This window comes from Macrosteles quadrilineatus, unplaced genomic scaffold (genome assembly GCF_028750875.1).
Source record: "Macrosteles quadrilineatus isolate MER2022 unplaced genomic scaffold, UCM_ALF_1.0 Scaffold_4__1_contigs__length_99947679, whole genome shotgun sequence".
NCBI classification, from domain to species: Eukaryota; Metazoa; Arthropoda; class Insecta; order Hemiptera; family Cicadellidae; genus Macrosteles; species Macrosteles quadrilineatus.
Window position 1 is genome coordinate 35,621,514 of NW_026542597.1, and position 14,426 is coordinate 35,635,939.

Consider the following 14,426-nt stretch of genomic DNA (forward strand, 5'->3'; position numbering starts at 1 on the left):
GGTTAAAATAAAAGCATAGATAAAACATACTCCCTTTAAAAGGTTGTAGTGCACCACTATATTAAAACAGCAATGATATGACCAGTGAACACCGGCAACCAAACCTCGGAACTAGCTACACCACTAACCCACCATCACCACTACTTGCAACTCCTGTATGTGCCGTGGCTTGTCCAGCTTTCATAACACACAGTTTTAATAACTTTGTGTCAAAACATTGGATTACTAATATAAAACGGTGCAGTGTAATACTGTAAATTGTAAAGGGGAGTGAGCTGTTCCGGGCTTGAACTAATGTCCTAGGTTGTAAAAGTAGAACTTGTTTATAGAGATTGTAAAGGTATTGCTGATTTGGCAAGTCAAAACTATTATGAAATACGCCAACAGTTTACAATTTATTCCTCCATCACATATAAAATATAAATTTGCTATTTATGGGAACATATATTATATCATTTGTATTCCTACTTGGTTTAATAATATAAAACTGAACGTGTAAACTTGGACTAGTTTACTCGAGTAAATTGGTGTCTCAACTCAAAATTCAAACGAAACAGGCATATTGTTTAAGGTTTTTAATACCAAAAACATTATGCTCAAAAAGTTTGACACATATTTTTACTGTTTCAGTATCCTATTTGCTGATATTTGTGGATTCACGAGTTTATCAGACCAATGCACGGCTCAAGAACTCGTACGACTGCTCAATGAATTATTCGCAAGGTAAGACTGTTACTAAACAGTTAATTCTACTTTCATGAGCGATCTGTTTTTCTTTTCTTTAATTAATTGTACAAAGCCAACTCGTCATCGTTGGCTGTGTTTTAAGTGCAAGCACAATACTTATAAAATTAACATTAAGTATATTTTTTCTTAACCTCTCTTTAGAGTCACACATATTTTGCATTAAAATTCTAAACTTTATATCAACAGAAAGGTAAAAGTTTTTTTTAATTAGTATCCTAACTTACTAACTCTGGCATACCACACCTCATAACAATACATTTTCATTCAGGCCCTCGTGTGATTGTTTTTAATTCCATTTTACATCATCGTAATTTTTACATCACCTTTATTAATTCCAGGATTTATTATTTTGTATTTTTCCCTAAATTGGTCATACATTTTTTAATTGAATTTTAGTTTTTCATATTCCTGGAAACGAAATCTTTGTTTCTCAATGTACTAAAATGTTAAATGTTTAAATATGTGTTAATGATATACTTAGATACCACAGTCTTAACTTTAACACTGCAATTTGTATGGGAAAACAGTACAAACAATCATGGGTCATTGTGCCCTAACCACCAAGGTCAACATATCTTTGATACAATAAGTCTAACAAAAAAGTCCAAAAAAACCAGAGTCTTTGTCAGAACTAACTAAAAAATAAGGTAAAATTTCCTCACTTCATCTAATGTAATTCGTAAGGAGTGTATGAATAAAATAGGGTTTATGGTACAGGCAGTTCATCGCTAAGGTAAAATAACTCTACCCCATGTTCTACAAAAGGCATAACTGAAAAAGATAAAAACGTTAAAGAGATATGCGACTCTGTGGAAATTATCGTTAAGGTAATAAAGACTCGACTTGGGCAACACAATAAAGGTGGCTTCAATGTAATAATAAACCACACCGTCAGTGTAAAAATGTACCACTAAGGTAACACCCTCATAAAATACAAGTCTGGGAATTGTAAAACAAGAAGAAGTCTGTGTCATAATAATCTCACTGTTAATCTAACATAATATGGCTATTTCATGTATTGGGCTTTATTTGTATACAGGTTTGACAGGCTGGCCCAGGAGCACCACTGTCTACGTATCAAGCTGCTAGGAGACTGTTACTACTGTGTGTCAGGACTGCCAGAACCTAGACCTGACCACGCTCACTGCTGCGTGGAGATGGGACTGGACATGATCGACGCTATAGCGTGAGTCTTTTGAATATGAAACAATGACCATATCGTACTTACATATTAAGATTTTGCCACATTAACGTTCTCAGTAACACAGTCTAATGACTTAATACTGTGTTCCACACTGGGAATGGTGCATTAAAGAACAAATCTGTTGGAATGGGCTAGTTTTTATGAATTGGGGTGTCTCGCTAGGTATCCAAATGTAAACTTAAGTTAAATATTTTAGTTTTATTATAAAGTACTGAAAATACAAGTTTCTTTTGTTCATACTATTTATCAATATTAACTATATTATTATTAATTATTAAGAAGAACGAAATATTACTGATGCTTACTGAATATACATTTCATCTATTGTATATTGTCTATTTTTTATACCACACTTCTTCAAGCATTTAATTGCCAATTATTCCAAATTAAAACACATAGATTCTTGCTTTGTAATTGCAACTAAATTTCTACAGCAAAGCAAAGATATATCCATATAGTGTGGTACCAACGAAGGTAACATCTGTTATGCAGACAACATCTCTCATGCAGACAACATCTCTCGTGCAGACAGCATCTCTCATACAGACAACATCTCTCATGCAGACAACATCTCTCATGCAGACAACATCTCTCATGCAGACAACATCTCTCATACAGACAAAATCTGTCATGCAGACAACATCTCTCATGCAGACAACATCTCTCGTGCAGACAGCATCTCTCATACAGACAACATCTCTCATGCAGACAACATCTCTCGTGCAGACAGCATCTCTCATACAGACAACATGTCTCATGCAGACAACATCTCTCATACAGACAACATGTCTCATGCAGACAACATCTCTTATGAAGACAACATCTCTCATGCAGATGCAGACAACATCTCTCATACAGACAACATCTGTCATGCAGACAACATCTCTCATGCAGACAACATCTCTCATGCAGACAGCATCTCTCATACAGACAACATCTCTCATGCAGACAACATCTCTTATGAAGACAACATCTCTCATGCAGATGCAGACAACATCTCTCATACAGACAACATGTCTCATGCAGACAGCATCTCTCATACAGACAACATCTGTCATGCAGACAGCATCTCTCATACAGACAACATCTGTCATGCAGACAACATCTGTCATGCAGACAACATCTCTCATGCAGACAACATCTCTCATGCAGACAGCATCTCTCATACAGACAACATCTCTCATGAAGACAAGATCTCTTATGAAGACAACATCTCTCATGCAGATGCAGACAACATCTCTCATACAGACAACATCTGTCATGCAGACAACATCTCTCATGCAGACAACATCTCTCATACAGACAACATCTCTCATGCAGACAACATCTCTCGTGCAGACAGCATCTCTCATGCAGACAACATCCCTCATGCAGATAACATCTCTCATGCAGACAACATCTCTCATACAGACAACATCTGTCATGCAGACAACATCTCTCATACAGACAACATCTGTCATGCAGACAACATGTCTCATGCAGACAACATCTCTCATGCAGATGCAGACAACATCTCTCATACAGACAACATCTCTCATGCAGACAATATCTCTCATACAGACAACATCTGTCATACAGACAACATATCTCATGCAGACAACATCCCTCATGCAGACAACATGTCTCATGCAGACAACATCTCTCATGCAGACAACATCTCTCATGCAGACAATATCTCTCATACAGACAACATCTGTCATACAGACAACATGTCTCATGCAGACAACATGTCTCATGCAGACAACATCTCTCATGCAGACAGCATCTCTCATACAGACAACATCTCTCATGCAGACAACATCCATCATGCAGACAACATCTCTCATGCAGACAACATCTCTCATGCAGACAACACGTCTCATGCAGACAACATGAGTGTCATGTTCTGTTCCAGTTTAGTGCGAGACGTGATGGGAGTGAACGTCAACATGAGAGTGGGTATACACACTGGCAGAGTACACTGCGGTGTGCTGGGTCTTCGTAAGTGGCAGTTTGACGTTTGGAGCAATGACGTCACTCTAGCCAACGTCATGGAGAGCGGAGGCATCCCCGGGTATGTCAGTCAATAAATTGAATATAATTATAGCTAATTGATATGGATCCAAAAACAGGTCGTATAAAAATTAAAACTTCATCTATTTCCAATTGGTTCGAATAAGGAATTGCTAATTTGTGTAGATATTGGTCTAATTTTTTCACAACTTCTCCCAAGTATGTATCGCTTTAAGTGTTGTAGAGGTGTGGATACATTTGTAAATACACATATACAGACAGACAGAAAATCAGGCATAAAGTCTTACAGGAGAAGTATAAGGCTAATTATTGAGATCAGAACAATGTTGCTAATTAACTATTGAACTCATAACGTATTATAAACCGCTGTAACAAGGCCTGTTGAAGCCTTGTTTTGCGGATTACTATAGTGCATTATTTAACGGTAGCTACGTTTGTTTTGCTACGAAAATGCTAATTAACAAGGTTAATCTTATCTTAGGGTTTTCATCAAAACCTGAAAATGTTTTTATTAATTGGCCAAAAACTCGAATCAGTTCAAAATGCATATACAGTACTTTTTTATGTTTTTAGGCAATAGTACAGAAAAATGACATTTTTTTCAATTTAAGATGAAAAAACAGCCTAATATTTTTTGCTTGGTGAATTTGGCAGCACTGTCATTTTTATTATCCATAGGTTATTATAGAAAATATTATATATATTTTACTTAAAAAAAAAAAACATGTTATCCATTGGTAGCCTCCAATGCATCGATTTAACCTTTAAGATAAACATGTCACAATTCCAAAATAATATTCCTATGCCACAGCCTTGTACCAAATCGCCATCAAGCAGTAACTGTGTGCTATATTCTAAACACTTATCTTTTCCTCATGACAATGAATTCTTTAGGAAATTTGACTGTAAACTGATAATTTACTCCGTTTCCATTCAGGAGAATACACATTACTAAGGAGACGCTCAAGTATCTGGACAATGCTTACAAAGTAGAGCCTGGTAAAGGAGGAGAGAGAAACTCCTACCTGAGAGACCACAACATCGAGACATACCTGATAGTCCCTGGAGACACCTTTCGTACAGTAAGTTACCTGACAAAATATTGACAGTAAATTAGCCTGTAGTTTTAAAATTTTTATTTTTTACCTAATCGAGGAAAAAAGGTATACTCTAAGGATTAGCATTACGATATTACGAATTGAGGATTGATGGATGTATTGGTAGATTTTCATGGCAGTATAGATTAATTGGCCTGAAAAATTTTTGAAACACAATCTTTTCTGTAACTTGTTTTTTAATCAGTATATTTAGTACTCGTAATCAATCAGGGTTCGTAGCATTTCCTAACAAAAAACATAAAAAGCTTATAATTTTGCCTCTAAAATACCCAACAAATTCTAGTCTTCGTATTCAATATATATAGTTTAGATTTACTAGGATAGCTTATAAACAGCTAAAAGTAACTAAAATATGGTTTTACACTTGGAACTATCACTATAAACTAAATTATTCGATAAGAGTGGTATCATTCTTATTCTTAATACAGATATTGGAAGAAATAATACTTTTATTGTCACTGAACTTGAACTTATTGCAATCATGCTAATTATAGCCTATTAGGTGTCCATAAATGAACTTTACTTGTCAAATTAAAAGATTAAGTTAACATTTGACCTCTGTAGTAAAACTGCTATATTGAAGCTTGAAATAAATTCATGTATAAAACAATTAGATCATCTTCTACGATATACTTTATAATAATAAATGTAAATATTAAAAATTAATTCTCATAACATGTTTAATATGTATGAAATTTCTGTCAAAGTAACTTTACTTTAGTTACACACGGCCGAATATAGTTAGTGTTTGAGTTGAGGTCAAAGTTGAAGTGGAATGTCGTTGTTTAATGTTCATGTTTAACTTTATTCGCGAACCCCTACTCACTTTTCCCATTTGCTAAATGTTTCGTATGAGGTTTCAAACTGCTTAGCACAGCAAATGAAGAGTAATTTTGACATGGTTTACCTTTGAATTTAATGCTGAGCTGTTTGCATCAACTAACAGTCATGTTAAACACTGTAAACTACATAATTTAGGTCTCCACTGATTAAAAATTGTTGCGATTATTTATAAAATTATTATTTGTATGATAACTCAGTCGTTTCTTTATTACTTTTTATTTCTTGCAAAGTTCATTCAGAGGACGAGTAAAATAGCTAAGTTATTAATATGAGACTGATGGCTTACTGTGGCTTACTATTATGAAATCATATTCAATCCATTTTAGTGGCCCACAGTAACCAATGTATTTTATTGGCTTTCAATAAAGATGAATAAAAGAATTCCCTCTGTTAACCTACCTAATTTATTGTCCAAAAGATAGTTAATTGCACTTACTTTACATTTTTTAGAAATCGGTTTGAACTAAGCTTCATTTAACATTATATTTGCTCGTTCATGTGAGTACCTCTGCGTGAAATTCATGAATCAAAGCAAGTGTAGTTGACACTGATAAATTTAAAATGGTTTCACCGGAATGTGGACATGCTGTTCACAATTCGACGCACTACTGAGTCGCCGACTCGACAATTAGTTTATTTGTTAATTTCTAGTTTGCATTCCTCTTCACGTTGTTGTATGATTAATGTTCTATTTGGAAAAACAAACAAATTCTACTAGAAACCTATTTACAACAATTTTTAACAATCAAAATTATCGTGAAGAAGATATCCCATTACCGGTATTCTATTAAAGTTTTTTTTTTTTTCAACGACTTTTATCCGAAAGTCTGCTGCTGTAAAATCACAGTTTTCTCCCTTGAACACCATTTTAGTCACGTCGACAAGAACAAGCATATTCTATTTCACTAATAACACCTTGTATGATAAACCTAAAAAGAGAATGTAGATGGAATCACACATCCTTCGATAAGCGTATTCAACGATGATCTCTTTGTGTAGAAAGCTGAGCTTTAGTAGTCCAAGTATATACAAATTGGATGTTGATAGTGATGTGGGCCGGGTAAATACCCAGTAGGTAGGTAAATATAAATTGGGTATTTACCCCAGGCCCGGGTAAATACCCAAAAACTGGGTATTTATAATTTGTATTAAAGTTAGAGAAGATTGAGATGTTTTTTTGCAATTATTACCCTGTAAGGATAGTAAAATGATAATAAAATGTGTTAAACAAAATTTCATATGGACACTACCACACTACTAGCATTTTACTTCTCGGTATAATCACCATAAATACCCAGGTCTGAGCATAAAGCATAAATACCCTGGTCGCATGGTTGCACTGGTCCTGACTACTTATATATATTTTTTTTTATTTCAATGATAGATAGATGAATTTATGTTACTGAAAGTAAAGAAAAATAATTTGTAAAGTACTAGTTATTATTTAGAAAAATAGGAAAATTTTAACCTAGTAGTGGCCTATGTGTAAACAACTTAAGAAAATAATTAGAATTCAATCTGTAGGATGGCAGGATTTAATAATATTTTTGTTCTAGATCTTTTGTTGGTATCAATGGTATAGAAAACTAATTTCATAAACTTGTGATACAAATTTTTGGGGACATCGGTTTAACCGGAAAACCCGTTATCCGGACTAGCCTCGGTCCCGAGGAGTCCGGATGAGAGGGAGTCTACTGTACTTTCAGTATTCTGCCATTCTGCCTATGTCAATCAGACTTTGGGTCTGTCTAGCCTTCACAGCCATTTACACAATACTAATTTTAACTATCATAATTTAATAGCAGTAGAAGTAGGTTTAGGTTCACTATTTCTCTGGTAGGTGTTGTCTTGATTTCATAACAAAAAAGTGCTAAATCATTCAATAAAAGGAACTAGCAAAACTTCAAGTTACTGTAAAAGGTGTTATAGACTATCCTAATTTATCATGTAATGATAACAATAACATATTTAGGGGTAAATTAAATATGAATTAATTTTAATCGATTTCATAAATACCCAAAATACCCGGGTATTTCTGGATTATGGGTATTTACCCCGAGTTTTAAATACCCAGGTATTTTACATCACTAGATGTTGAGTTTCAAAAGTCAATGGTTCATCTTTTATACTCCATTCAAAATATTTAGGTGTTTGCATATTTAAAGAAATCTATTCCCTCCACTTTTGGTTCTACCTTTAAAACAATTACTGGACAGCTGAGGTTTGTCAAAACATAAATCAGCTGCAATATAAAAATTAAGCAAAAAAGTAGTGGGGGAACTTCCCCTTTAAACTGCCTAAATTTTGTAAATGGAATATACCAATAGTTTAGCTTAATTGAATTGAAATTGATGGAATAATTCATCAATATTTTTACATCTTAACCAGCACGGGTATCAGCAAAATAAGCTTTTTGTCTTAAAAATGTTACTTTTTACTTTTTCATCATCTTTGCAACCTCTTGACTTCCAGAATCAGCAGCCCCTGAAGAAGCCAGGCAGTGGAGGGTTCACGATGAACGGGAGTGTAGCGAAGGAGTTGCGGGTGATGGGACACAGTGCTCAGGCTTCCAAACATAACAAGTAAGCATTATCCTTTGTAGACCGTTGGTTAATACCAAACTATTTAAAGAAGTGCTTTAGGGACGGGATGATAACATGCAAAACAATTTCGTTTTGCCTTGTTATTTATCTAGTGACTATACAATTACGTTGTACAGATAAACATAACTCAAATTGTTATTTGTGGTAAAAATGTGTCCATTTAATTTTCATCCTTATTTTTACTGTTTACAAATCAACATCTGAACTAGATACATTTTACTACCTGTGATTGTTTCGGGCAGTGAGGGGTTGAACTAAATCAGTAAACCTTCAGATTTGCTGCCTAAATGAGCTATGTCCTTTGAGTGGGTTTTGAATTCTAAAATCAACTTAAAAGACACTATTTTATCTTAAATTTAGAAATAAATTAGTATTATTTGAAAAAAGATCTGAATTACTGATTTTGTATTACTCTTAGAAAAATTAATCAGTATTTAAAAAAATTAAAATTCAATAAATACCCTCTAAACTATTTAGATTAGACTATTTTATGGCACTACTTTCATGTCAACAGTTTAACATAACAGCATGTTTCATGTTAACATAACTCACAACATGTTTCGCCTATTTAGGCATTTTCAAGTGATATCCTTGCAAGAATATTCCGATGAAACACTATGTGTAGTATGTTGTGGATCTAAGTAACATGTTGAACTGTTGCCATGCAGGAATGTACCTGATAGTATTTTGATTAGTATTTCAATATTGCTAAAAGTACAGGGAATCATAGTATAAATGTACAACTATTTAAGTTTATATAGGCTATAAACTTAAATAGTTGTACTATTTATGTTTAGACATTTCCCGCGTCTTAGGCAGACGCGGGAAATGTTTTTGAGTCAAGGGGTTTATTTAATCTTGGACTCTAACTTGGAGGGCTTTGGACTCTAAACGGTAAATATTATATCGTTTATACGCGGAACTTCTCCTTCCGTGCTTTAAACATTTGTTCATTGGTTGTACTGTACAGGCTCGGCTTCGGGGAGAGTATAGAGGAAAAAGATACAGAAGATGAAGTCAATGATTATCTGATGAGAGCCATAGACGCCAGATCCATCGACCGACTGCGAGCAGAACATTGTCACTCGTTTCTGTTGCGCTTCCGGAAACCGGAAATAGAAGAGAAGGTAATATTATGGAATTGTAGTCATGTCACTTATTCGAGGGAAAAGTTTGATTGTATCTCCAATTTGAGCCTCTACAACTTTCCTCTTAATTTTTTTTCTGTTCTTCCTCCAGTACTTTTGAAGATAGTATGTATGTATGTATGTATGTGTGTGTAGTATGTATTTAATGTGTGTTTTGTGTTGATAGTAGTATGTGGCAATATATGACATGAGAGTTCCTTATCTTCATGTTTATATTTAAGTAGACTCCTTTTAAAATGAAATATTCTTGTTCCAGTACATGAAGGAGAGAGATAGAATGTTGAAGACGTATTTCGTCGCGTCTTTGTTTATTTATCTCGCAATAACCGCCGTCCAGCTTCTCGTCCTTCCACAGTAAGTATCTAATGAACTCTTCTTTAAACAATATATAAATACCTTTTTTATAATGAGTTTAAAATTGAAAGGAAAGAATTTTATAACAAGTAACAGTTGTTAACAATGGGCAGAAAAGCAATGTACGAATTGGTGAAATAGTATTGTCTTTAGGGCATTTCATTGGTGAACATAAAGTATGTGTGCTGTGTTAGGGCTGAGTTACTTTCATTCTTTTTTCATGCAAATTGTTTTAAATCTGTCTTTATTTTTTTTACATATATATTAAACCAATCTCTTCAAAAGTAGTAGAATGTTAATGGAGATACTGATCTACAATTTAATAGAAGTATTTTAAAAGTAATAATATCAATAAGTAGATTAATACAAGTAACACTATAATAGAAATAATTTAAATTACTTTTAACATTTTTGTAACTCAAAACATGTAGGAAAACTAAAAAAATTATAAAAAACCTAAAACGTATTTAACATACCCAGTTGCAATCACAGCTTAATCGTTATAATATGAGCTGTTAGATAATGTTTCACAAAAGCAATATGAATAGAAAAATTGTGAGATGTTTTGTACAATACATTGTTTTATTTTAGGCTATAGTGTTTTGGAGCTTATTCCTTGAAATGTGAGTGGGCAAGTATATGTTTAGTTAGTGTTGCTCTATAAAATATTACCCGCAGCACCAATGAATCGATTATCAAATTATTATTTCACCACTACAATTGTAATAATTAAATTAAGCTTTGAACAGTAAAGTTAACAGAATTCCCTTTTGACTCTGTTACTATCAAATTACTAAACTAAACAGTTTATTGTAGTAACCATTGATGATAAGGTTTAATAACATTTCAATGAGTTACAAACATTTTTTTACTTTTTCTCATTCCAGTTCTGCCCTGCTGTTCATCTGTTTCTTGATAGGCCTAGTGTACATTGCTGTCGTCAACGCTGTAGTTATCGCCGAAAACACGAAGGTATGAACAAATATGACAATAAGAATGTTAAGCTGGGAAAATGTTATTTTTTGTGTAATTTTACAGTTTTAGTCTATAACAAAAACCAACCCATTTTTAATGGTTTTGTTAGCAATACTGTACAAAACCGAGTACAACTTATTGACGTTTACTCTCAACAAGGTTCATCTTTGTCATTGATTGTCTCAGTGAAATATTCTTAAATAATAAGCATAGCCTGAGTACTTTATAAAACACATTTTCTGAACTGTATAAACATACCCAAATACATCGAAACTAAGATAACAATAAAAGAATATGTACAAAATGGTCTTATACAGGGTGTTTCAGTAAGGCGTAGCGGACTAGGCAGATCCAGATTCTACATGCAAAAATAAGTCGAAAATGTAGAATAACTTTTTTTCGATTTCGGCTTAGTTTAGCCGTAATCCACCATTTTGTATTTTTTTTATAGCTCAACAACCTTAAAAGATATTTTTATGAAACTTGATATAAACTTTAAAGCTACAGATATTAACATTCTCCGAAAATATCTTTGATCAGGCTCATCGAATTTCAAAATGGCGGCCATTTAAAATTTTTAAAGTCAAATTCCATGAAAACCAGCAATTAAAACTAAATTTTGAAATACGTTATTTAAGTCTTTTTCATTACAAATCGAATGACACTTTATTTGCGAAAATCGGATAGTAAACAAGAAAGTTATATAACTTTCATAATGTTTTTGTCACTAGTTTCTATGGAATTTAACTTTGTGATTTTAAAATGACCGCCATTTTGATAATTACTATTACTAATAAAAGTTGCATTAATACTAAAAGTTACATAACTTTTTTGTTTATCCTCCGATTTTCACAAATAAAGTGTCATTCGATTTGTAATAAAAATGACTTTAAATATTGTGTTACAACATTTTATTTTAATAGCTGGTTTTCATGGAATTTAACTTTAAACATTTTTAATGGCCGCCATTTTGAAATTCGATAAGCCTGATCAAAGATATTTTCGGAGAATGTTTATAGCTGTAGACTTAAACTTTATACCAAGTTTCATCAAAATATATCCAAAGGCTTTTGAGTTTTAAATTATTAAAAAAAAATACAAAATGGCGGATTACGGCTAAACTAAGCCGAAATCGAAAAAAGCTTATTCCACTTTTTCGACTTATTTTTGCTTGTAAAATCTGAATGAATCTGCATAGCCCGTTACGCTTTACTGAAACACCCTGTATAGTTCCAAAAATTCAAAAATATGGTTTCGTTTACCATATTGTTCTGATGTGATATGCGTTTTCAGTACTCTATATCACCGGTTTTAATCGTACTTATTAATGCAGAACAATCCACTGATAAACAAAGACAATTTAAGGATATTTTATCCCACAAAGCTAGAATAATCCAGAGAATAAAGGAATTTCTTTGTAAAGTAAAGTGTGTTGAGTATAAAGTAATCCTTTTTGATCGTATAAGCCAATAATTATTCATTTCCCTGCACTTTGCGTTTTCCAATAAATTTATGTGATAAGTAGTTTTAGAAAAATATTAACAGGAGGTACATATTAAAAGGGTTTTGCATATTTGAAATACGTTTACCAAAGCATTGACTATAAAATAAAACACAATGGGGAGAGACAGGGTACTAAAATGATTAGTTAAAATCTTTATGGTTTTCCTGGGATAAAAATAATCATATTAACTATAGCATGATGACTAAATAAATATAAAATGGTAAAAATACAAGAAGTTGAGTTATACCGGATGCTGGTATTTCATAAAAATCCTCTATCTGTGAATAATGTTTATAATATTATTTTTTGCCTCTTTAACGTTTTATGAATATAAAATTTTGTTTCTAATCTTATTAATTTATACAGTATCATATGTAAAGCTTAAACACACATTGTGAGTGTATTTTACCCCAAGAATAATTCAAAGGGTATAGTTGAAAGAATTGTAAACATAGCCTTTGTAAATAGTAATGCCTATTAAATTTTATCTAATCCTTCTTATTATCGGTTAAGGAAATGCTGTTTGCACTTTCATATAGCTAATATATGTGGTAAATAGTTTTCTTAACAAAACAAATTAAAATGACGTCCATGCAAACACTTTTGTGTCAATGAAATGCGTATCAGTATCCAAGAATAACACAATGCAAAAAGACAGGATGATTAAAATATTTTTTTTATTTCACCAATCTGTAACAAAACTTGCCTTTTTTATCAAAACGAAAACAGTATAAAATATGTGCAAACCAACAAGGGAAAATATACATTTTTTGTTATAGATGAGTCGTAGATAATTGAAATATATATTTACTGTTGTAGTTCGGTTGAGTAGATTTTAAATAAATTATTACATTGCTATACGCATATGTTATTTATAGTTTTATGTGATTACAAGCAATATAAACTTCATAAAGTAAACTTTTGTGAGTCACTTCTCTTCCTCAACATTTATTACAACACCACTAATTTAATTATCTTCCCAATAAATTTTACAATCATTAAAAGTCGAATTAAATTGATGAATTAATAGCATCAATAACAAACAAAACATATTTTATGAACTATACCTTAATTTGTTAACATCTAATTTATAATTTTAAAAAATGTATCTTCTATACTAGTTATTTGAATTATTTATTTGGCAGTTCAGGTATTAAAATATTTAATGCTCAAACCGATACAGCAGCATTCTTTTATGAAATATAAACAAACAAAAACAAATTTTGTGGAAGATAGCTGGGGAACGAGATCATATTCATAAAAGAATCCAATTACACACACAAAAGAGATGCTTTTCAATCTAAAATTGGTATTTGAATCAAGCGATATTTCCATTCAAACATATTGTAACATGAATTTTTATTAAATTTGTATCATTGATATTGTATCTTAGGCAGTTGCCAACGCAATATTAAACTTCGTTATTTATAAATGTATGGGTATATAATTTGTATTTTCATATCGCACCAAACTTACATCGGATAATACATAACAGTCTCCAGTTCTAAGTATATATTAACTGTGTATAATGCGTTTCAGAAATTACATTAAACACTTTGATTATATTTACCACTCTAAAAGTTGAAGGTTTTTGTGATGTATTTTATATCCAATTGCGTTTCAGAGAGTTTATATATACTAAATGTATTCCTAGTTTTGAAGTAAAGTTTGGAAACCAATTAAGAGTCTATACATGGATAATTGCAATCAAATGTTTTAGACAAGGAAAAATTACAAATAATATTTATTTGTAATTTTTCCTTTTAATATTTACCATTTTATTATTAAATAGTAACTATTAAAACGCAAAAACATAAGATGAACAACTAAACTGTGCCACCATTGGTATTTGAAAACAATTATAGTTAGAGTAAACATTAAACGTAAAACATCAACTATCTTTTTAGGTCATATAAT

General features: G+C 32.2%; 1 protein-coding gene across 2 annotated transcripts in view; it reads left to right on the plus strand.

The window, feature by feature from the left end:
* Positions 1-14,426, plus strand: part of LOC128992407 (adenylate cyclase type 6) — a 197,970-nt gene that overhangs the window by 168,685 nt on the left and 14,859 nt on the right. For both annotated transcript variants that reach the window (XM_054415968.1, XM_054415969.1), the window contains exons 14-21: positions 631-723; positions 1,787-1,933; positions 3,846-4,004; positions 4,902-5,046; positions 8,398-8,507; positions 9,499-9,655; positions 9,933-10,030; positions 10,918-11,002. In XM_054415968.1, the coding sequence (XP_054271943.1) occupies positions 631-723; positions 1,787-1,933; positions 3,846-4,004; positions 4,902-5,046; positions 8,398-8,507; positions 9,499-9,655; positions 9,933-10,030; positions 10,918-11,002 (994 nt within the window). The remainder of the gene's footprint in view (positions 1-630; positions 724-1,786; positions 1,934-3,845; positions 4,005-4,901; positions 5,047-8,397; positions 8,508-9,498; positions 9,656-9,932; positions 10,031-10,917; positions 11,003-14,426) is intronic.